The sequence below is a fragment of the Telmatherina bonti genome, assembly GCF_933228915.1.
Source record: "Telmatherina bonti genome assembly, chromosome: 14".
NCBI classification, from domain to species: domain Eukaryota; kingdom Metazoa; phylum Chordata; class Actinopteri; order Atheriniformes; family Telmatherinidae; genus Telmatherina; species Telmatherina bonti.
Genome location: NC_136612.1, coordinates 37,380,290 through 37,405,576, shown reverse-complemented (window position 1 = coordinate 37,405,576; position 25,287 = coordinate 37,380,290). Strand labels below are relative to the sequence as shown.

The 25,287-nt window shown below is 44.0% G+C and overlaps 1 protein-coding gene across 2 annotated transcripts in view; it reads right to left on the bottom strand.

Annotated features, from left to right (window-relative positions):
* Positions 1-25,059, bottom strand: part of casc3 (casc3 exon junction complex subunit) — a gene marked incomplete at its 5' end in the record, with an annotated part of 41,643 nt that extends 16,584 nt beyond the window's left edge. For both annotated transcript variants that reach the window (XM_079253234.1, XM_079253235.1), the window contains 5 exons: positions 2,052-2,200; positions 2,384-2,590; positions 2,714-2,769; positions 2,855-2,879; positions 24,880-25,059. In XM_079253234.1, coding sequence (XP_079109360.1) covers positions 2,052-2,200; positions 2,384-2,590; positions 2,714-2,769; positions 2,855-2,879; positions 24,880-25,059 — 617 coding nt within the window. The remainder of the gene's footprint in view (positions 1-2,051; positions 2,201-2,383; positions 2,591-2,713; positions 2,770-2,854; positions 2,880-24,879) is intronic.
* Positions 25,060-25,287: the final 228 nt, after the last annotated feature.

Here is a 25,287-nt window from a genome sequence, read left to right as displayed (position 1 = left end):
GCTCAAGCGAGCGCTGAAGATCATGACCAGATGAAGCCAACAGGACCACGTCATCCGCAAAAAGCAGGGACCCAATCCTGAGGCCACCAAGTCGGATCCCCTCAACACCTCGGCTGCACCTAGAAATTCTGTCCATATAAGTTATGAACAGAATCGGTGATAAAGGGCAGCCTTGGCGGAGTCCAACCCTCACCGGAAACGGATCCGACTTACTACCGGCAATGCGGACCAAGCTCTGACACCTGTCGTACAGGGACCGGACAGCTCGTACAAGGGGGTCCGGTACCCCATACTCCCGGAGTACCCCCCACAGGAGCCCCCGGGGGACACGGTCAAATGTCTTCTCCAGGTCCACAATACATATGTAGACTGGTTGGGCAAACTCCCATGCCCCCTCCAGGACCCCAGAGAGGGTATAGAGCTGGTCCACTGTTCCACGACCAGGACGAAAACCACACTGCTCCTCCTCAATCCGGGATTCGACTATCCGGCGGACCCTCCTCTCCAGGACCCCTGAATAGACCTTACCAGGGAGGCTGAGGAGTGTGATTCCCCTGTAATTGGAACACACCCTCCGGTCCCCCTTCTTAAAAAGGGGGACCACCACCCCAGTCTGCCAATCCAGCGGTACTGCCCCCGATGTCCACGCGATGCTGCAGAGGCGTGTCAGCCAGGACAGCCCCACAGCATCCAGAGCCTTAAGGAACTCCGGGCAGATCTCATCCACCCCAGGGGCCTTGCCGCCAAGGAGTTTTTTGACCACCTCAGCTTGACGGCATCCCTCACTGCTGGTGTCCACCAACGAGTCCTGGGATTACCGCCACGACAGGCACCAACTACCTTACAGCCACAGCTCCGGCTGGCCGCCTCGGCAATAGAGGCACGGAACACAGCCCATTCGGACTCAATGTCCCCCGTCTCACTCGGGACATGGTTGAAGCCCTCACAACACGTTTGGGCCTGCCAGCTTGACCGGCTTCCTCCCCAACCATCTGAGCCAACTCACCACCAGGTGGTGATCAGTTGACAGCTCCGCCCCCCTCTTCACCGGAGTGTCCAAGGCATGTGGCTGCAGGTCCGACGATACGACTACAAAGTCGATCATTGAACTGCGGCCCAGGGAATCCTGATGCCAGGTGTACAAATGGACACTCTTATGCTGGAACATGGTGTTCGTTATGGACAATCCATGACGAGCACAGAAGTCCAATAACAAAACACCATTTGGGTTCAGAGGGGGGGGACCATGCCTCCCAATCACTCCCCTCCAGGTCTCACTGTCATTGCCCACGTGAGCATTGAAGTCCCCCAGCAGAACAATGGAGTCCCCAGAAGGAGCACCCTCCAGCACTCCCTCCAAGGACTCCAGAAAGGGTGGGTACTCTGAACTGCTGTTCGGTGCATAAGCACAGACAACAGTCAGGACCCGTCCCCCCACCCGGAGGCGGAGGGAAACTACCCTTTCATCCACCGGGGTAAACCCCAACGTGCAGGCACCAAGCTGGGGGCTGATGAGAATGCCCACACCTGCTCGGCGCCTCTCACCATGAGCAACTCCAAAGTGGAAGATGGTCCAGCCCCTCTCGAGGGTACTGGTTCCAGAGCCCAAGCCATGCGTCGAGGTGAGTCCAACTATATCTAGTCGGAACCGCTCAACCTCGCGCACAAGCTCAGGCTCCTTCCCCACCAGAGAGGTGACGTTCCACGTCCCTAGAGCCAGCTTCTGCAGCCGGGGATCGGACCGCCAGGGTCCCCGCCCCTTGCTGACGCCCAGCTCACATTGCACCCGACCCCTACGGCTCCTCCCGCAGATGGTGAGCCGACGGGAGGGTGGGCAGGTATAAATTGACAAAAGAAATGATGAGTCCTCCATTTGTTACAAAAACATGCCCAACGGCCACACCTGTGATTCAGTGTTTGTCTGAATGCTGTGGAGATATTATCTGCAGCAGTTTAAATGATTGATAAGAAAAACTGATTTGATGATTTTGTTTGTGTTTTTCTGCGGGATGGAAATGTCAGAACGGGACACGTTTATCGTGTTGCGGTACCTCTCCTCCTCCTGAGCGTGTCCACGGACATCATGCTCGAAGAACAGACCCTTCCTGGGGATGTAAGCCGGGTTCTTTCTGTCCTCGTCGTCGTCCAGCTGCTGTCCGGGTTTTCCTCCGGACTTGGTCTCGGGATCGTCTGTGGACTCCTGCAGGTGTTTGACACAAGAACACATGTTTACCTGACGTTACTGACTGCATGAGTTATTTCCAGACGATTTTTACGATTACTTCTAATGAAATAAGACTTGAACGTAACGCAGAGCGGGACGCAAGTTTCCTAGCGCAGTGTTTTATTAGCGATGCGTTGACTATGAAATTCTCCGTCTTACCTGTCCGTCGCCGCTCTGTCTCTCTCCTGCTAGGTTTCCTTTCTCCTCAGCTTTGCCTTCCTCTTCAGTTTGTCCTTCTTCTTCCTCTGTCTTCTCCTCCTCTTCCTCTCCTGGTGGTGGTTCATCAGCAGGAGGAGGTTTGGACTCGCCGGCTGCTGCTGGAGCTTCCTCTTCACTGTATCCCTCCTCCTCCTCCTCCTCCACTCCCTGATGAAAACACATTTTTCACCAACACTGCAGCTGCTGAAGCAGACAGACTTGTTCATCCAGCGATTAGACCCAGCCGGGCCTTCACCACCGCAGCTGTCTTCATCATCGTAGCTGGTTTACCTCGGAGTGGGAGCCGTTCTCCTCCGGATCGGCACTGTCGTAGTCCGAGAGGACAGCTGGAAAAAGCAGAGAGAAAAGAGCAACATGAACTCACCAGCCCACTCAGAGTGGATTCATTCTACTAGTGGAGGAATGCTTTACCTTCTCCGGCTCCGTCTTCACTCTCCTGGAACGACAGAAAACATGACGCTGATTCAACTCAACTTTATTCAGAAAGACCATTAAAACAACCAAAGTTGGCACAAAGTGCGGAACATCAGCCAGAACGACCAGAGAGTAAAGCAACAACCAGAAACTGAACAACCAGAGAGTAAAGCAACAACCAGAAACTCAACAACCAGAGAGTAAAGCAACAACCAGAAACTCATCAACCAGAGAGTAAAGCAACAACCAGAAACTCAAAAACCAGAGACTGAAGAACCAGAGAGTAAAGCAACAACCAGAAACGCAAGCAACAACCAGAAACTGAAGAACCAGAGAGTAAAGCAACAACCAGAAACTCAACAACCAGACAGTAAAGCAACAACCAGAAACTCAAAAACCAGAGAGTAAAGCAATAACCAGAAACTCAACAACCAGAGAGTAAAGCAACAACCAGAAACTCAACAACCAGAGACTGAATAACCAGAGAGTAAAGCAACAACCAGAAACTCAACAACCAGAGAGTAAAGCAACAACCAGAAACTCAACAACCAGAGAGTAAAGCAACAACCAGAAACTCAACAACCAGAGAGTAAAGCAACAACCAGAAACTCAACAACCAGAGAGTAAAGCAACAACCAGAAACTCAACAACCAGAGAGTAAAGCAACAACCAGAAACTCCACAACCAGAGAGTAAAGCAACAACCAGAAACTCAACAACCAGAGAGTAAAGCAACAACCAGAAACTCAACAACCAGAGAGTAAAGCAACAACCAGAAACTCCACAACCAGAGAGTAAAGCAACAACCAGAAACTCAACAACCAGAGAGTAAAGCAACAACCAGAAACTCAACAACCAGAAACTCAACAACCAGAGAGTAAAGCAACAACCAGAAACTCAACAACCAGAGAGTAAAGCAACAACCAGAAACTCAACAACCAGAGAGTAAAGCAACAACCAGAAACTCAACAACCAGAGAGTAAAGCAACAACCAGAAACTCAACAACCAGAGAGTAAAGCAACAACCAGAAACTCAACAACCAGAAACTCAACAACCAGAGAGTAAAGCAACAACCAGAAACTCAACAACCAGAGAGTAAAGCAACAACCAGAAACTCAACAACCAGAGAGTAAAGCAACAACCAGAAACTCAACAACCAGAGTAGAGCAACAACCAGAAACTCAACAACCAGAGAGTAAAGCAACAACCAGAAACTCAACAACCAGAGAGTAAAGCAACAACCAGAAACTCAAAAACCAGAGTAGAGCAACAACCAGAAACTCAACAACCAGAGAGTAAAGCAACAACCAGAAACTCAACAACCAGAGAGTAAAGCAACAACCAGAAACTCAACAACCAGACACTAAAGCAACAACCAGAAACTCAACAACCAGAGAGTAAAGCAACAACCAGAAACTCAACAACCAGAGAGTAAAGCAACAACCAGAAACTCCACAACCAGAGAGTAAAGCAACAACCAGAAACTCAACAACCAGAGAGTAAAGCAACAACCAGAAAGTCAACCAGAGAGTAAAGCAACAACCAGAGAGTCAACCAGAGAGTAAAGCACAACCAGAAACTCAACAACCAGAGAGTAAAGCAACAACCAGAAACTCAACAACCAGAGACTGAAGAACCAGAGAGTAAAGCAACAACCAGAAACGCAAGCAACAACCAGAAACTGAAGAACCAGAGAGTAAAGCAACAACCAGAAACTCAACAACCAGACAGTAAAGCAACAACCAGAAACTCAAAAACCAGAGAGTAAAGCAATAACCAGAAACTCAACAACCAGAGAGTAAAGCAAAAACCAGAAACTCAACAACCAGAAACGGAAGCAACAACCAGAAACTGAAGAACCAGAGAGTAAAGCAACAACCAGAAACTCAACAACCAGAGAGTAAAGCAACAACCAGAAACTCAAAAACCAGAGAGTAAAGCAATAACCAGAGACTGAATAACCAGAGAGTAAAGCAACAACCAGAAACTCAACAACCAGAAACGGAAGCAACAACCAGAAACTGAAGAACCAGAGAGTAAAGCAACAACCAGAAACTCAACAACCAGAGAGTAAAGCAACAACCAGAAACTCAACAACCAGAGAGTAAAGCAACAACCAGAAACTCAACAACCAGAGAGTAAAGCAACAACCAGAAACTCAACAACCAGAGAGTAAAGCAACAACCAGAAACTCAACAACCAGAGAGTAAAGCAACAACCAGAAACTCAAAAACCAGAGAGTAAAGCAACAACCAGAAACTCAACAACCAGAGAGTAAAGCAACAACCAGAAACTCAACAACCAGAGTAGAGCAACAACCAGAAACTCAACAACCAGAGAGTAAAGCAACAACCAGAAACTCAACAACCAGAGAGTAAAGCAACAACCAGAAACTCAACAACCAGAGTAGAGCAACAACCAGAAACTCAACAACCAGAGAGTAAAGCAACAACCAGAAACTCAACAACCAGAGAGTAAAGCAACAACCAGAAACTCAACAACCAGACACTAAAGCAACAACCAGAAACTCAACAACCAGAGAGTAAAGCAACAACCAGAAACTCAACAACCAGAGAGTAAAGCAACAACCAGAAACTCAACAACCAGAGAGTAAAGCAACAACCAGAAACTCAACAACCAGAGAGTAAAGCAACAACCAGAAACTCAACAACCAGAGAGTAAAGCAACAACCAGAAACTCAACAACCAGAGAGTAAAGCAACAACCAGAAACTCAACAACCAGAGAGTAAAGCAACAACCAGAAACTCCACAACCAGAGAGTAAAGCAACAACCAGAAACTCAACAACCAGAGAGTAAAGCAACAACCAGAAAGTCAACCAGAGAGTAAAGCAACAACCAGAGAGTCAACCAGAGAGTAAAGCACAACCAGAAACTCAACAACCAGAGAGTAAAGCAACAACCAGAAACTCAACAACCAGAGACTGAAGAACCAGAGAGTAAAGCAACAACCAGAGACTGAACAACCAGAGAGTAAAGCAACAACCAGAAACTGAACAACCAGAGACTGAAGCAACAACCAGAAACTGAACAACCAGAGAGTAAAGCAAACACCAGAAACTGAAGCAACAACCAGAGAGTAAAGCAACGACCAGAAACTGAACAACCAGAGACTGAAGCAACCACCAGAGACTGAAGCAACAACCAGAAACTGAAGCAACAACCAGAAACTCAACAACCAGACCGAAGCAACAACCAGAGACTGAAGCAACAACCAGAAACTGAACGACTAGAGACTGAAGCAACAACCAGAAACTCAACAACCAGAGACTGAAGCAACAACCAGAAACTGAACAACCAGAGACTGAAGCAACAACCAGAAACTGAACAACCAGAGAGTAAAGCAACAACCAGAAACTGAAGCAAAAACCAGAGAGTAAAGCAACAACCAGAAACCGAACAACCAGAGACTGAAGCAACAACCAGAGACTGAAGCAACAACCAGAAACTGAAGCAACAACCAGAAACTCACCAACCAGAGACCGAAGCAACAACCAGAAACTGAACAACCAGAGTAAAGCAACAACCAGAAACTGAACAAGCAGAGTAAAGCAACAACCAGAAACTGAACAACCAGAGACTGAAGCAACAACCAGAAACTGAACAACCAGAGTAAAGCAACAACCAGAAACTGAACAACCAGAGACTGAAGCAACAGCCAGAAACTGAACAACCAGAGAGTAAAGCAACAACCAGAAACTGAACAACCAGAGTAAAGCAACAACCAGAAACTGAAGCAACAACCAGAGAGTAAAGCAACAACCAGAAACTCAACAACCAGAGAGTAAAGCAACAACCAGAAACTTAACAACCAGAGAGTAAAGCAACAACCAGAAACTCAACAACCAGAGAGTAAAGCAACAACCAGAAACTCAACAACCAGAGAGTAAAGCAACAACCAGAAACTCAACAACCAGAAACTCAACAACCAGAGAGTAAAGCAACAACCAGAAACTCAACAACCAGAGAGTAAAGCAACAACCAGAAACTCAACAACCAGAGAGTAAAGCAACAACCAGAAACTCAACAACCAGAGTAGAGCAACAACCAGAGAGTAAAGCAACAACCAGAAACTCAACAACCAGAGAGTAAAGCAACAACCAGAAACTCAAAAACCAGAGAGTAAAGCAACAACCAGAAACTCAACAACCAGACACTAAAGCAACAACCAGAAACTCAACAACCAGAGAGTAAAGCAACAACCAGAAACTCAACAACCAGAGAGTAAAGCAACAACCAGAAACTCAACAACCAGAGAGTAAAGCAACAACCAGAAACTCAACAACCAGAGAGTAAAGCAACAACCAGAAACTCAACAACCAGAGAGTAAAGCAACAACCAGAAACTCAACAACCAGAGAGTAAAGCAACAACCAGACACTCAACAACCAGAGAGTAAAGCAACAACCAGAAATTCAACCAGAGAGTAAAGCACAACCAGAAACTCAACAACCAGAGAGTAAAGCAACAACCAGAAACTGAAGAACAAGAGAGTAAAGCAACAACCAGAAATTCAACCAGAGAGTAAAGCACAACCAGAAACTCAACAACCAGAGAGTAAAGCAACAACCAGAGAGTCAACCAGAGAGTAAAGCACAACCAGAAACTCAACAACCAGAGAGTAAAGCAACAACCAGAAACTGAAGAACAAGAGAGTAAAGCAACAACCAGACACTCAACAACCAGAGAGTAAAGCAACAACCAGACACTCAACAACCAGAGAGTAAAGCAACAACCAGAAAGTCAACCAGAGAGTAAAGCAACAACCAGAAACTCAACAACCAGAGAGTAAAGCAACAACCAGAAACTCAACAACCAGAGAGTAAAGCAACAACCAGAAACTCAACAACCAGAGAGTAAAGCAACAACCAGAAACTCAAAAACCAGAGAGTAAAGCAACAACCAGAAACTCAACAACCAGAGAGTAAAGCAACAACCAGAAACTCAACAACCAGAGTAGAGCAACAACCAGAAACTCAACAACCAGAGAGTAAAGCAACAACCAGAAACTCAACAACCAGAGAGTAAAGCAACAACCAGAAACTCAACAACCAGAGTAGAGCAACAACCAGAAACTCAACAACCAGAGAGTAAAGCAACAACCAGAAACTCAACAACCAGAGAGTAAAGCAACAACCAGAAACTCAACAACCAGACACTAAAGCAACAACCAGAAACTCAACAACCAGAGAGTAAAGCAACAACCAGAAACTCAACAACCAGAGAGTAAAGCAACAACCAGAAACTCAACAACCAGAGAGTAAAGCAACAACCAGAAACTCAACAACCAGAGAGTAAAGCAACAACCAGAAACTCAACAACCAGAGAGTAAAGCAACAACCAGAAACTCAACAACCAGAGAGTAAAGCAACAACCAGAAACTCAACAACCAGAGAGTAAAGCAACAACCAGAAACTCCACAACCAGAGAGTAAAGCAACAACCAGAAACTCAACAACCAGAGAGTAAAGCAACAACCAGAAAGTCAACCAGAGAGTAAAGCAACAACCAGAGAGTCAACCAGAGAGTAAAGCACAACCAGAAACTCAACAACCAGAGAGTAAAGCAACAACCAGAAACTCAACAACCAGAGACTGAAGAACCAGAGAGTAAAGCAACAACCAGAGACTGAACAACCAGAGAGTAAAGCAACAACCAGAAACTGAACAACCAGAGACTGAAGCAACAACCAGAAACTGAACAACCAGAGAGTAAAGCAAACACCAGAAACTGAAGCAACAACCAGAGAGTAAAGCAACGACCAGAAACCGAACAACCAGAGACTGAAGCAACCACCAGAGACTGAAGCAACAACCAGAAGCTGAAGCAACAACCAGAAACTCAACAACCAGACCGAAGCAACAACCAGAGACTGAAGCAACAACCAGAAACTGAACGACTAGAGACTGAAGCAACAACCAGAAACTCAACAACCAGAGACTGAAGCAACAACCAGAAACTGAACAACCAGAGACTGAAGCAACAACCAGAAACTGAACAACCAGAGAGTAAAGCAACAACCAGAAACTGAAGCAAAAACCAGAGAGTAAAGCAACAACCAGAAACCGAACAACCAGAGACTGAAGCAACAACCAGAGACTGAAGCAACAACCAGAAACTGAAGCAACAACCAGAAACTCAACAACCAGAGACCGAAGCAACAACCAGAAACTGAACAACCAGAGTAAAGCAACAACCAGAAACTGAACAAGCAGAGTAAAGCAACAACCAGAAACTGAACAACCAGAGACTGAAGCAACAACCAGAAACTGAACAACCAGAGTAAAGCAACAACCAGAAACTGAACAACCAGAGACTGAAGCAACAGCCAGAAACTGAACAACCAGAGAGTAAAGCAACAACCAGAAACTGAACAACCAGAGTAAAGCAACAACCAGAAACTGAAGCAACAACCAGAGAGTAAAGCAACAACCAGAAACTCAACAACCAGAGAGTAAAGCAACAACCAGAAACTTAACAACCAGAGAGTAAAGCAACAACCAGAAACTCAACAACCAGAGAGTAAAGCAACAACCAGAAACTCAACAACCAGAGAGTAAAGCAACAACCAGAAACTCAACAACCAGAAACTCAACAACCAGAGTAAAGCAACAACCAGAAACTCAACAACCAGAGAGTAAAGCAACAACCAGAAACTCAACAACCAGAGAGTAAAGCAACAACCAGAAACTCAACAACCAGAGTAGAGCAACAACCAGAGAGTAAAGCAACAACCAGAAACTCAACAACCAGAGAGTAAAGCAACAACCAGAAACTCAAAAACCAGAGAGTAAAGCAACAACCAGAAACTCAACAACCAGACACTAAAGCAACAACCAGAAACTCAACAACCAGAGAGTAAAGCAACAACCAGAAACTCAACAACCAGAGAGTAAAGCAACAACCAGAAACTCAACAACCAGAGAGTAAAGCAACAACCAGAAACTCAACAACCAGAGAGTAAAGCAACAACCAGAAACTCAACAACCAGAGAGTAAAGCAACAACCAGAAACTCAACAACCAGAGAGTAAAGCAACAACCAGACACTCAACAACCAGAGAGTAAAGCAACAACCAGAAATTCAACCAGAGAGTAAAGCACAACCAGAAACTCAACAACCAGAGAGTAAAGCAACAACCAGAAACTGAAGAACAAGAGAGTAAAGCAACAACCAGAAATTCAACCAGAGAGTAAAGCACAACCAGAAACTCAACAACCAGAGAGTAAAGCAACAACCAGAGAGTCAACCAGAGAGTAAAGCACAACCAGAAACTCAACAACCAGAGAGTAAAGCAACAACCAGAAACTGAAGAACAAGAGAGTAAAGCAACAACCAGACACTCAACAACCAGAGAGTAAAGCAACAACCAGACACTCAACAACCAGAGAGTAAAGCAACAACCAGAAAGTCAACCAGAGAGTAAAGCAACAACCAGAAACTCAACAACCAGAGAGTAAAGCAACAACCAGAAACTCAACAACCAGAGAGTAAAGCAACAACCAATAACTGAAGAACCAGAGAGTAAAGCAACAACCAGAAACTCAACAACCAGAGAGTAAAGCAACAACCAGAAACTCAACAACCAGAGAGTAAAGCAACAACCAGAAACTGAAGAACCAGAGAGTAAAGCAACAACCAGAAACTCAACAACCAGAGAGTAAAGCAACAACCAGAAACTCAACAACCAGAGAGTAAAGCAACAACCAGAAACTCAACAACCAGAGAGTAAAGCAACAACCAGAAACTCAACAACCAGAGAGTAAAGCAACGACCAGAAACTCAACAACCAGAGAGTAAAGCAACAACCAGAAACTCAACAACCAGAGAGTAAAGCAACAACCAGAAACTCAACAACCAGAGAGTAAAGCAACAACCAGAGAGTAAAGCAACAACCAGAAACTCAACAACCAGAGAGTAAAGCAACAACCAGAAACTCAACAACCAGAGACTGAAGCAACAACCAGAAACGGAATCAACTACCAGACACTGAAGCAACAACCAGAAACTCAACAACCAGAAACGGAAGCAACAACCAGAAACTGAACAACTAGAGACTGAAGCAACGACCAGAAAAGTGGAACAACTACAGACTGAGGCAACAACCAGAAACTGAACAACTAGAGACTGAAGCAACAACCAGAAACTCAACAACCAGAGAGTAAAGCAACAACCAGACACTCAACAACCAGAAACTGAAGCAACAACCAGAAACTGAACAACTAGAGACTGAAGCAACAACCAGAAACTGAAGCAACAACCAGAAACTCAACAACCAGAGACCGAAGCAACAACCAGAAACTGAACAACCAGAGAGTAAAGCAACAACCATAAACTGAACGACTAGACACTGAAGCAACAACCAGAAACGGAAGCAACAACCAGAAACTGAACAACTAGAGACTGAAGCAACAACCAGAAAGTGAACAACTACAGACTGAAGCAACAACCAGAGAGTAAAGCAACAACCAGAAACTGAACGACTAGAGATTGAAACAACAACCAGAAACTCAAAAAACAGAAACGGAAGCAACAACCAGAAACTGAACAACTAGAGACTGAAGCAACGACCAGAAAGTGAACAACTACAGACTGAAGCAACAACCAGAGACTGAACAACCAGAGAGTAAAGCAACAACCAGAAACTCAACAACCAGAGACCGAAGCAACAACCAGAAACTCAACAACCAGAGAGTAAAGCAACAACCAGAAACTCAACAACCAGAGAGTAAAGCAACAACCAGAAACTGAAGAACCAGAGAGTAAAGCAACAACCAGAAACTCAACAACCAGAGAGTAAAGCAACAACCAGAAACTCAACAACCAGAGAGTAAAGCAACAACCAGAAACTCAACAACCAGAGAGTAAAGCAACAACCAGAAACTCAACAACCAGAGAGTAAAGCAACAACCAGAAACTCAACAACCAGAGAGTAAAGCAACAACCAGAAACTCAACAACCAGAGAGTAAAGCAACAACCAGAAACTCAACAACCAGAGAGTAAAGCAACAACCAGAAACTCAACAACCAGAGACTGAAGCAACAACCAGAAACGGAAGCAACTACCAGAAACGGAAGCAACTACCAGAAACTGAACAACTAGAGACTGAAGCAACAACCAGAGACTGAAGCAACAACCAGACACTGAAGCAACAACCAGAAACTCAACAACCAGAAACGGAAGCAACAACCAGAAACTGAACAACTAGAGACTGAAGCAACGACCAGAAAAGTGGAACAACTACAGACTGAGGCAACAACCAGAAACTGAACAACTAGAGACTGAAGCAACAACCAGAAACTCAACAACCAGAGAGTAAAGCAACAACCAGACACTCAACAACCAGAAACTGAAGCAACAACCAGAAACTGAACAACTAGAGACTGAAGCAACAACCAGAGACTGAACAACCAGAGACTGAAGCAACAACCAGAAACTGAAGCAACAACCAGAAACTCAACAACCAGAGACCGAAGCAACAACCAGAAACTGAACAACCAGAGAGTAAAGCAACAACCATAAACTGAACGACTAGACACTGAAGCAACAACCAGAAACGGAAGCAACAACCAGAAACTGAACAACTAGAGACTGAAGCAACAACCAGAAAGTGAACAACTACAGACTGAAGCAACAACCAGAGAGTAAAGCAACAACCAGAAACTGAACGACTAGAGATTGAAACAACCAGAAACTCAAAAAACAGAAACGGAAGCAACAACCAGAAACTGAACAACTAGAGACTGAAGCAACGACCAGAAAGTGAACAACTACAGACTGAAGCAACAACCAGAGACTGAACAACCAGAGAGTAAAGCAACAACCAGAAACTCAACAACCAGAGACCGAAACAACAACCAGAAACTCAACAACCAGAGAGTAAAGCAACAACCAGAAACTCAACGACCAGAAACGGAAGCAACAACCAGAAACTGAACAACTAGAGACTGAAGCAACAACCAGAAACTCAACAACCAGAAACGGAAGCAACAACCAGAAACTCAACAACTAGAGACTGAAGCAACAACCAGAAAGTGAACAACTACAGACTGAAGCAAACACCAGAGACTGAAAAACCAGAGAGAAAAGCAAGAACCAGAAACTCAACAACCAGAAACTAAAGCAAGAACCAGAAACTGAACAACTAGAGACTGAAGCAACAACCAGAAACTAAACAACCAGAGACTGAAGCAACAACCAGAGACTGAACAAGCAGAGACTGAAGCAACAACCAGAGACTGAACAACCAGAGATTGAAGCAACAACCAGAAACTCAACAACCAGAAACGGAAGCAACAACCAGAAACTGAACAACTAGAGACTGAAGCAACGACCAGAAAGTGAACAACTACAGACTGAAGCAACAACCAGAAACTGAAGAACCAGAGAGTAAAGCAACAACAAGAAACTCAACAACCAGAAACTGAAGCAACAACCAGAAACTGAACAACTAGAGACTGAAGCAACAACCAGAGACTGAACAACCAGAGACTGAAGCAACAACCAGAAACTGAAGCAACAACCAGAAACTCAACAACCAGAGACCGAAGCAACAACCAGAAACTGAACAACCAGAGTAAAGCAACAACCAGAAACTGAACAAGCAGAGTAAAGCAACAACCAGAAACTGAACAACCAGAGACTGAAGCAACAACCAGAAACTGAACAACCAGAGTAAAGCAACAACCAGAAACTGAACAACCAGAGACTGAAGCAACAGCCAGAAACTGAACAACCAGAGAGTAAAGCAACAACCAGAAACTGAACAACCAGAGTAAAGCAACAACCAGAAACTGAAGCAACAACCAGAGAGTAAAGCAACAACCAGAAACTCAACAACCAGAGAGTAAAGCAACAACCAGAAACTTAACAACCAGAGAGTAAAGCAACAACCAGAAACTCAACAACCAGAGAGTAAAGCAACAACCAGAAACTCAACAACCAGAGAGTAAAGCAACAACCAGAAACTCAACAACCAGAAACTCAACAACCAGAGAGTAAAGCAACAACCAGAAACTCAACAACCAGAGAGTAAAGCAACAACCAGAAACTCAACAACCAGAGAGTAAAGCAACAACCAGAAACTCAACAACCAGAGTAGAGCAACAACCAGAGAGTAAAGCAACAACCAGAAACTCAACAACCAGAGAGTAAAGCAACAACCAGAAACTCAAAAACCAGAGAGTAAAGCAACAACCAGAAACTCAACAACCAGACACTAAAGCAACAACCAGAAACTCAACAACCAGAGAGTAAAGCAACAACCAGAAACTCAACAACCAGAGAGTAAAGCAACAACCAGAAACTCAACAACCAGAGAGTAAAGCAACAACCAGAAACTCAACAACCAGAGAGTAAAGCAACAACCAGAAACTCAACAACCAGAGAGTAAAGCAACAACCAGAAACTCAACAACCAGAGAGTAAAGCAACAACCAGACACTCAACAACCAGAGAGTAAAGCAACAACCAGAAATTCAACCAGAGAGTAAAGCACAACCAGAAACTCAACAACCAGAGAGTAAAGCAACAACCAGAAACTGAAGAACAAGAGAGTAAAGCAACAACCAGAAATTCAACCAGAGAGTAAAGCACAACCAGAAACTCAACAACCAGAGAGTAAAGCAACAACCAGAGAGTCAACCAGAGAGTAAAGCACAACCAGAAACTCAACAACCAGAGAGTAAAGCAACAACCAGAAACTGAAGAACAAGAGAGTAAAGCAACAACCAGACACTCAACAACCAGAGAGTAAAGCAACAACCAGACACTCAACAACCAGAGAGTAAAGCAACAACCAGAAAGTCAACCAGAGAGTAAAGCAACAACCAGAAACTCAACAACCAGAGAGTAAAGCAACAACCAGAAACTCAACAACCAGAGAGTAAAGCAACAACCAATAACTGAAGAACCAGAGAGTAAAGCAACAACCAGAAACTCAACAACCAGAGAGTAAAGCAACAACCAGAAACTCAACAACCAGAGAGTAAAGCAACAACCAGAAACTGAAGAACCAGAGAGTAAAGCAACAACCAGAAACTCAACAACCAGAGAGTAAAGCAACAACCAGAAACTCAACAACCAGAGAGTAAAGCAACAACCAGAAACTCAACAACCAGAGAGTAAAGCAACAACCAGAAACTCAACAACCAGAGAGTAAAGCAACGACCAGAAACTCAACAACCAGAGAGTAAAGCAACAACCAGAAACTCAACAACCAGAGAGTAAAGCAACAACCAGAAACTCAACAACCAGAGAGTAAAGCAACAACCAGAGAGTAAAGCAACAACCAGAAACTCAACAACCAGAGAGTAAAGCAACAACCAGAAACTCAACAACCAGAGACTGAAGCAACAACCAGAAACGGAAGCAACTACCAGACACTGAAGCAACAACCAGAAACTCAACAACCAAAAAACGGAAGCAACAACCAGAAACTGAACAACTAGAGACTGAAGCAACGACCAGAAAAGTGGAACAACTACAGACTGAGGCAACAACCAGAAACTGAACAACTAGAGACTGAAGCAACAACCAGAAACTGAACAAGCAGAGTAAAGCAACAACCAGAAACTGAACAACCAGAGACTGAAGCAACAACCAGAAACTGAACAACCAGAGTAAAGCAACAACCAGAAACTGAACAACCAGAGACTGAAGCAACAGCCAGAAACTGAACAACCAGAGAGTAAAGCAACAACCAGAAACTGAACAACCAGAGTAAAGCAACAACCAGAAACTGAAGCAACAACCAGAGAGTAAAGCAACAACCAGAAACTCAACAACCAGAGAGTAAAGCAACAACCAGAAACTTAACAACCAGAGAGTAAAGCAACAACCAGAAACTCAACAACCAGAGAGTAAAGCAACAACCAGAAACTCAACAACCAGAGAGTAAAGCAACAACCAGAAACTCAACAACCAGAAACTCAACAACCAGAGAGTAAAGCAACAACCAGAAACTCAACAACCAGAGAGTAAAGCAACAACCAGAAACTCAACAACCAGAGAGTAAAGCAACAACCAGAAACTCAACAACCAGAGTAGAGCAACAACCAGAGAGTAAAGCAACAACCAGAAACTCAACAACCAGAGAGTAAAGCAACAACCAGAAACTCAAAAACCAGAGAGTAAAGCAACAACCAGAAACTCAACAACCAGACACTAAAGCAACAACCAGAAACTCAACAACCAGAGAGTAAAGCAACAACCAGAAACTCAACAACCAGAGAGTAAAGCAACAACCAGAAACTCAACAACCAGAGAGTAAAGCAACAACCAGAAACTCAACAACCAGAGAGTAAAGCAACAACCAGAAACTCAACAACCAGAGAGTAAAGCAACAACCAGAAACTCAACAACCAGAGAGTAAAGCAACAACCAGACACTCAACAACCAGAGAGTAAAGCAACAACCAGAAATTCAACCAGAGAGTAAAGCACAACCAGAAACTCAACAACCAGAGAGTAAAGCAACAACCAGAAACTGAAGAACAAGAGAGTAAAGCAACAACCAGAAATTCAACCAGAGAGTAAAGCACAACCAGAAACTCAACAACCAGAGAGTAAAGCAACAACCAGAGAGTCAACCAGAGAGTAAAGCACAACCAGAAACTCAACAACCAGAGAGTAAAGCAACAACCAGAAACTGAAGAACAAGAGAGTAAAGCAACAACCAGACACTCAACAACCAGAGAGTAAAGCAACAACCAGACACTCAACAACCAGAGAGTAAAGCAACAACCAGAAAGTCAACCAGAGAGTAAAGCAACAACCAGAAACTCAACAACCAGAGAGTAAAGCAACAACCAGAAACTCAACAACCAGAGAGTAAAGCAACAACCAATAACTGAAGAACCAGAGAGTAAAGCAACAACCAGAAACTCAACAACCAGAGAGTAAAGCAACAACCAGAAACTCAACAACCAGAGAGTAAAGCAACAACCAGAAACTGAAGAACCAGAGAGTAAAGCAACAACCAGAAACTCAACAACCAGAGAGTAAAGCAACAACCAGAAACTCAACAACCAGAGAGTAAAGCAACAACCAGAAACTCAACAACCAGAGAGTAAAGCAACAACCAGAAACTCAACAACCAGAGAGTAAAGCAACGACCAGAAACTCAACAACCAGAGAGTAAAGCAACAACCAGAAACTCAACAACCAGAGAGTAAAGCAACAACCAGAAACTCAACAACCAGAGAGTAAAGCAACAACCAGAGAGTAAAGCAACAACCAGAAACTCAACAACCAGAGAGTAAAGCAACAACCAGAAACTCAACAACCAGAGACTGAAGCAACAACCAGAAACGGAAGCAACTACCAGACACTGAAGCAACAACCAGAAACTCAACAACCAAAAAACGGAAGCAACAACCAGAAACTGAACAACTAGAGACTGAAGCAACGACCAGAAAAGTGGAACAACTACAGACTGAGGCAACAACCAGAAACTGAACAACTAGAGACTGAAGCAACAACCAGAAACTCAACAACCAGAGAGTAAAGCAACAACCAGACACTCAACAACCAGAAACTGAAGCAACAACCAGAAACTGAACAACTAGAGACTGAAGCAACAACCAGAAACTGAAGCAACAACCAGAAACTCAACAACCAGAGACCGAAGCAACAACCAGAAACTGAACAACCAGAGAGTAAAGCAACAACCATAAACTGAACGACTAGACACTGAAGCAACAACCAGAAACGGAAGCAACAACCAGAAACTGAACAACTAGAGACTGAAGCAACAACCAGAAAGTGAACAACTACAGACTGAAGCAAACACCAGAGACTGAAAAACCAGAGAGAAAAGCAAGAACCAGAAACTCAACAACCAGAAACTAAAGCAAGAACCAGAAACTGAACAACTAGAGACTGAAGCAACAACCAGAAACTAAACAACCAGAGACTGAAGCAACAACCAGAGACTGAACAAGCAGAGACTGAAGCAACAACCAGAGACTGAACAACCAGAGATTGAAGCAACAACCAGAAACTCAACAACCAGAAACGGAAGCAACAACCAGAAACTGAACAACTAGAGACTGAAGCAACGACCAGAAAGTGAACAACTACAGACTGAAGCAACAACCAGAAACTGAAGAACCAGAGAGTAAAGCAACAACAAGAAACTCAACAACCAGAAACTGAAGCAACAACCAGAAACTGAACAACTAGAGACTGAAGCAACAACCAGAGACTGAACAACCAGAGACTGAAGCAACAACCAGAAACTGAAGCAACAACCAGAAACTCAACAACCAGAGACCGAAGCAACAACCAGAAACTGAACAACCAGAGTAAAGCAACAACCAGAAACTGAACAAGCAGAGTAAAGCAACAACCAGAAACTGAACAACCAGAGACTGAAGCAACAACCAGAAACTGAACAACCAGAGTAAAGCAACAACCAGAAACTGAACAACCAGAGACTGAAGCAACAGCCAGAAACTGAACAACCAGAGAGTAAAGCAACAACCAGAAACTGAACAACCAGAGTAAAGCAACAACCAGAAACTGAAGCAACAACCAGAGAGTAAAGCAACAACCAGAAACTCAACAACCAGAGAGTAAAGCAACAACCAGAAACTTAACAACCAGAGAGTAAAGCAACAACCAGAAACTCAACAACCAGAGAGTAAAGCAACAACCAGAAACTCAACAACCAGAGAGTAAAGCAACAACCAGAAACTCAACAACCAGAAACTCAACAACCAGAGAGTAAAGCAACAACCAGAAACTCAACAACCAGAGAGTAAAGCAACAACCAGAAACTCAACAACCAGAGAGTAAAGCAACAACCAGAAACTCAACAACCAGAGTAGAGCAACAACCAGAGAGTAAAGCAACAACCAGAAACTCAACAACCAGAGAGTAAAGCAACAACCAGAAACTCAAAAACCAGAGAGTAAAGCAACAACCAGAAACTCAACAACCAGACACTAAAGCAACAACCAGAAACTCAACAACCAGAGAGTAAAGCAACAACCAGAAACTCAACAACCAGAGAGTAAAGCAACAACCAGAAACTCAACAACCAGAGAGTAAAGCAACAACCAGAAACTCAACAACCAGAGAGTAAAGCAACAACCAGAAACTCAACAACCAGAGAGTAAAGCAACAACCAGAAACTCAACAACCAGAGAGTAAAGCAACAACCAGACACTCAACAACCAGAGAGTAAAGCAACAACCAGAAATTCAACCAGAGAGTAAAGCACAACCAGAAACTCAACAACCAGAGAGTAAAGCAACAACCAGAAACTGAAGAACAAGAGAGTAAAGCAACAACCAGAAATTCAACCAGAGAGTAAAGCACAACCAGAAACTCAACAACCAGAGAGTAAAGCAACAACCAGAGAGTCAACCAGAGAGTAAAGCACAACCAGAAACTCAACAACCAGAGAGTAAAGCAACAACCAGAAACTGAAGAACAAGAGAGTAAAGCAACAACCAGACACTCAACAACCAGAGAGTAAAGCAACAACCAGACACTCAACAACCAGAGAGTAAAGCAACAACCAGAAAGTCAACCAGAGAGTAAAGCAACAACCAGAAACTCAACAACCAGAGAGTAAAGCAACAACCAGAAACTCAACAACCAGAGAGTAAAGCAACAACCAATAACTGAAGAACCAGAGAGTAAAGCAACAACCAGAAACTCAACAACCAGAGAGTAAAGCAACAACCAGAAACTCAACAACCAGAGAGTAAAGCAACAACCAGAAACTGAAGAACCAGAGAGTAAAGCAACAACCAGAAACTCAACAACCAGAGAGTAAAGCAACAACCAGAAACTCAACAACCAGAGAGTAAAGCAACAACCAGAAACTCAACAACCAGAGAGTAAAGCAACAACCAGAAACTCAACAACCAGAGAGTAAAGCAACGACCAGAAACTCAACAACCAGAGAGTAAAGCAACAACCAGAAACTCAACAACCAGAGAGTAAAGCAACAACCAGAAACTCAACAACCAGAGAGTAAAGCAACAACCAGAGAGTAAAGCAACAACCAGAAACTCAACAACCAGAGAGTAAAGCAACAACCAGAAACTCAACAACCAGAGACTGAAGCAACAACCAGAAACGGAAGCAACTACCAGACACTGAAGCAACAACCAGAAACTCAACAACCAAAAAACGGAAGCAACAACCAGAAACTGAACAACTAGAGACTGAAGCAACGACCAGAAAAGTGGAACAACTACAGACTGAGGCAACAACCAGAAACTGAACAACTAGAGACTGAAGCAACAACCAGAAACTCAACAACCAGAGAGTAAAGCAACAACCAGACACTCAACAACCAGAAACTGAAGCAACAACCAGAAACTGAACAACTAGAGACTGAAGCAACAACCAGAAACTGAAGCAACAACCAGAAACTCAACAACCAGAGACCGAAGCAACAACCAGAAACTGAACAACCAGAGAGTAAAGCAACAACCATAAACTGAACGACTAGACACTGAAGCAACAACCAGAAACGGAAGCAACAACCAGAAACTGAACAACTAGAGACTGAAGCAACAACCAGAAAGTGAACAACTACAGACTGAAGCAACAACCAGAGAGTAAAGCAACAACCAGAAACTGAACGACTAGAGATTGAAACAACAACCAGAAACTCAAAAAACAGAAACGGAAGCAACAACCAGAAACTGAACAACTAGAGACTGAAGCAACGACCAGAAAGTGAACAACTACAGACTGAAGCAACAACCAGAGACTGAACAACCAGAGAGTAAAGCAACAACCAGAAACTCAACAACCAGAGACCGAACCAACAACCAGAAACTCAACAACCAGAGAGTAAAGCAACAACCAGAAACTCAACAACCAGAGAGTAAAGCAACAACCAGAAACTGAAGAACCAGAGAGTAAAGCAACAACCAGAAACTCAACAACCAGAGAGTAAAGCAACAACCAGAAACTCAACAACCAGAGAGTAAAGCAACAACCAGAAACTCAACAACCAGAGAGTAAAGCAACAACCAGAAACTCAACAACCAGAGAGTAAAGCAACAACCAGAAACTCAACAACCAGAGAGTAAAGCAACAACCAGAAACTCAACAACCAGAGAGTAAAGCAACAACCAGAAACTCAACAACCAGAGAGTAAAGCAACAACCAGAAACTCAACAACCAGAGACTGAAGCAACAACCAGAAACGGAAGCAACTACCAGAAACGGAAGCAACTACCAGAAACTGAACAACTAGAGACTGAAGCAACAACCAGAGACTGAAGCAACAACCAGACACTGAAGCAACAACCAGAAACTCAACAACCAGAAACGGAAGCAACAACCAGAAACTGAACAACTAGAGACTGAAGCAACGACCAGAAAAGTGGAACAACTACAGACTGAGGCAACAACCAGAAACTGAACAACTAGAGACTGAAGCAACAACCAGAAACTCAACAACCAGAGAGTAAAGCAACAACCAGACACTCAACAACCAGAAACTGAAGCAACAACCAGAAACTGAACAACTAGAGACTGAAGCAACAACCAGAGACTGAACAACCAGAGACTGAAGCAACAACCAGAAACTGAAGCAACAACCAGAAACTCAACAACCAGAGACCGAAGCAACAACCAGAAACTGAACAACCAGAGAGTAAAGCAACAACCATAAACTGAACAACTAGACACTGAAGCAACAACCAGAAACGGAAGCAACAACCAGAAACTGAACAACTAGAGACTGAAGCAACAACCAGAAAGTGAACAACTACAGACTGAAGCAACAACCAGAGAGTAAAGCAACAACCAGAAACTGAACGACTAGAGATTGAAACAACCAGAAACTCAAAAAACAGAAACGGAAGCAACAACCAGAAACTGAACAACTAGAGACTGAAGCAACGACCAGAAAGTGAACAACTACAGACTGAAGCAACAACCAGAGACTGAACAACCAGAGAGTAAAGCAACAACCAGAAACTCAACAACCAGAGACCGAAACAACAACCAGAAACTCAACAACCAGAGAGTAAAGCAACAACCAGAAACTCAACGACCAGAAACGGAAGCAACAACCAGAAACTGAACAACTAGAGACTGAAGCAACAACCAGAAACTCAACAACCAGAAACGGAAGCAACAACCAGAAACTCAACAACTAGAGACTGAAGCAACAACCAGAAAGTGAACAACTACAGACTGAAGCAAACACCAGAGACTGAAAAACCAGAGAGAAAAGCAAGAACCAGAAACTCAACAACCAGAAACTAAAGCAAGAACCAGAAACTGAACAACTAGAGACTGAAGCAACAACCAGAAACTAAACAACCAGAGACTGAAGCAACAACCAGAGACTGAACAAGCAGAGACTGAAGCAACAACCAGAGACTGAACAACCAGAGATTGAAGCAACAACCAGAAACTCAACAACCAGAAACGGAAGCAACAACCAGAAACTGAACAACTAGAGACTGAAGCAACGACCAGAAAGTGAACAACTACAGACTGAAGCAACAACCAGAAACTGAAGAACCAGAGAGTAAAGCAACAACAAGAAACTCAACAACCAGAAACTGAAGCAACAACCAGAAACTGAACAACTAGAGACTGAAGCAACAACCAGAGACTGAACAACCAGAGACTGAAGCAACAACCAGAAACTGAAGCAACAACCAGAAACTCAACAACCAGAGACTGAAGCAAATACCAGAAACTGAAGCAACAACCAGAGAGTAAAGCAACAACCAGAAACTGAACGACTAGAGACTGAAGCAACAACCAGAAACTCAACAACCAGAAACGGAAGCAACAACCAGAAACTGAACAACTACAGACTGAAGCAACAACCAGAGACTGAACAACTACAGACTGAAGCAACAACCAGAGACTGAACAACCAGAGAGTAAAGCAACAACCAGAAACTGAACGACTAGAGACTGAAGCAACAACCAGAAACTGAAGCAACAACCAGAAACTCAACAACCAGAGACTGAAGCAACAACCAGAGACTGAACAACCAGAGAGTAAAGCAACAACCAGAAACTGAACAACCAGAGACTGAAGCAACAACCAGAAACTGAACAACCAGAGACTGAAGCAACAACCAGAGACTGAACAACCAGAGAGTAAAGCAACAACCAGAAACTGAACAACCAGAGACTGAAGCAACAACCAGAAACTGAACAACTAGAGAGTAAAGCAACAACCAGAAACTGAAGCAACAACCAGAGAGTAAAGCAACAACCAGAAACCGAACAACCAGAGACTGAAGCAACCACCAGAGACTGAAGCAACAACCAGAAACGGAAGCAACAACCAGAAACTCAACAACCAGAGACCGAAGCAACAACCAGAAACTGAACGACTAGAGACTGAAGCAACAACCAGAAACTCAACAACCAGAGACTGAAGCAACAACCAGAAACTCAACAACCAGAGACTGAAGCAACAACCAGAAACTGAACAACCAGAGAGTAAAGCAACAACCAGAAACTGAAGCAACAACCAGAGAGTAAAGCAACAACCAGAAACCGAACAACCAGAGACTGAAGCAACAACCAGAGACTGAAGCAACAACCAGAAACTGAAGCAACAACCAGAAACTGAACAACCAGAGTAAAGCAACAACCAGAAACTGAACAAGCAGAGTAAAGCAACAACCAGAAACTGAACAACCAGAGACTGAAGCAACAACCAGAAACTGAACAACCAGAGTAAAGCAACAACCAGAAACTGAACAACCAGAGACTGAAGCAACAACCAGAAACTGAACAACCAGAGAGTAAAGCAACAACCAGAAACTGAACAACCAGAGTAAAGCAACAACCAGAAACTGAAGCAACAACCAGAGAGTAAAGCAACAACCAGAAACCAAACAACCAGAGACTGAAGCAACAACCAGAAACTGAAGCAACAACCAGAAACTCAACAACCAGAGACTGAAGCAACAACCAGAAACTGAAGCAACAACCAGAAACTCAACAACCAGAGACCGAAGCAACAACCAGAAACTCAACAACCAGAGAGTAAAGCAACAACCAGAAACTCAACAACCAGAGAGTAAAGCAACAACCAGAAACTGAAGCAACAACCAGAAACTGAACAACCAGAGACTAAAGCAACAATCAGAAACTCAACAACCAGAGACTGAAGCAACAACCCGAAACTCAACAACCAGAGACTGAAGCAACAACCAGAAACTCAACAACCAGAGACCGAAGCAACAACCAGAAACTGAACAACCAGAGAGTAAAGCAACAACCAGAAACTCAACAACCAGAGAGTAAAGCAACAACCAGAAACTGAACAACCAGAGACTGAAGCAACAACCAGAAACTGAACAACCAGAGAGTAAAGCAACAACCAGAAACTGAACAACCAGAGAGTAAAGCAACAACCAGAAACTGAACGACTAGAGACTGAAGCAACAACCAGAGACTGAAGCAACAACCAGAGACTGAAGCAACAACCAGAAACTGAACAACCAGAGAGTAAAGCAACAACCAGAAACTGAACGACTAGAGACTGAAGCAACAACCAGAGACTGAAACAACAACCAGAAACTGAACAACCAGAGACTGAAGCAACAACCAGAAACTGAAGCAACAACCAGAGAGTAAAGCTACAACCAGAAACCGAACAACCAGAGACTGAAGCAACAACAGAGAGTAAAGCAACAACCAGAAACTGATGAACCAGAGACTGAAGCAACAACCAGAAACTCAACAACCAGAGACGGAAGCAACAACCAGAAACTGAAGCAACTACCAGAAACTCAACAAACAGAGACCTGGTACCGGAGTCCGGGTAACGACCCACGGAGCCCTGGTACCGACCCACTGAGTCCTGGTACCGACCCACGGAGTCCTGGTACCAACTCACTGAGTCCTGGTACCGACCCACTGAGTCCTGGTACCAACTCACTGAGTCCTGGTACCGACCCACAGACCCCTGGTACCAACCCACTGAGTCCTGTTACCGACCCACGGACCCCTGGTTCCGACCCACGGTTAGCATTAGCATTAGCTACTCACACACTCCGACTCCGCGTGCTGCTTCTTCTTCTCGCTCGCGGCGGCCTCTACGGGTTGGGAACCTCGGCCCCGGCTGTGTGCCGTCGGAGACCCGGACCGTCCGCTACCCGAACCGGAACCGGACCCCTCCTCCTCCTCGCTGTCTCGCGACGCGCGCCTCCTCCGCCGCCGGTCCGCCATCTTAGGATGGGATGGTTGGAACCGGAAGTGGCAAAGGATTGTGGGTAGCGGTTCTTCTTCGTGTTGAATTAACAGCAGCGTCACAGAGCCGCGATATGTTTACTGCCACCATGTGGCCACAAAGGATCATTGTCCTTATCCGTAGTTTCACACCAGAGCTGTTAAATCCATAAAAAACGTGAATAATAAGGATGTAAATATAAAACAAATGATTTATTTTCACTTATT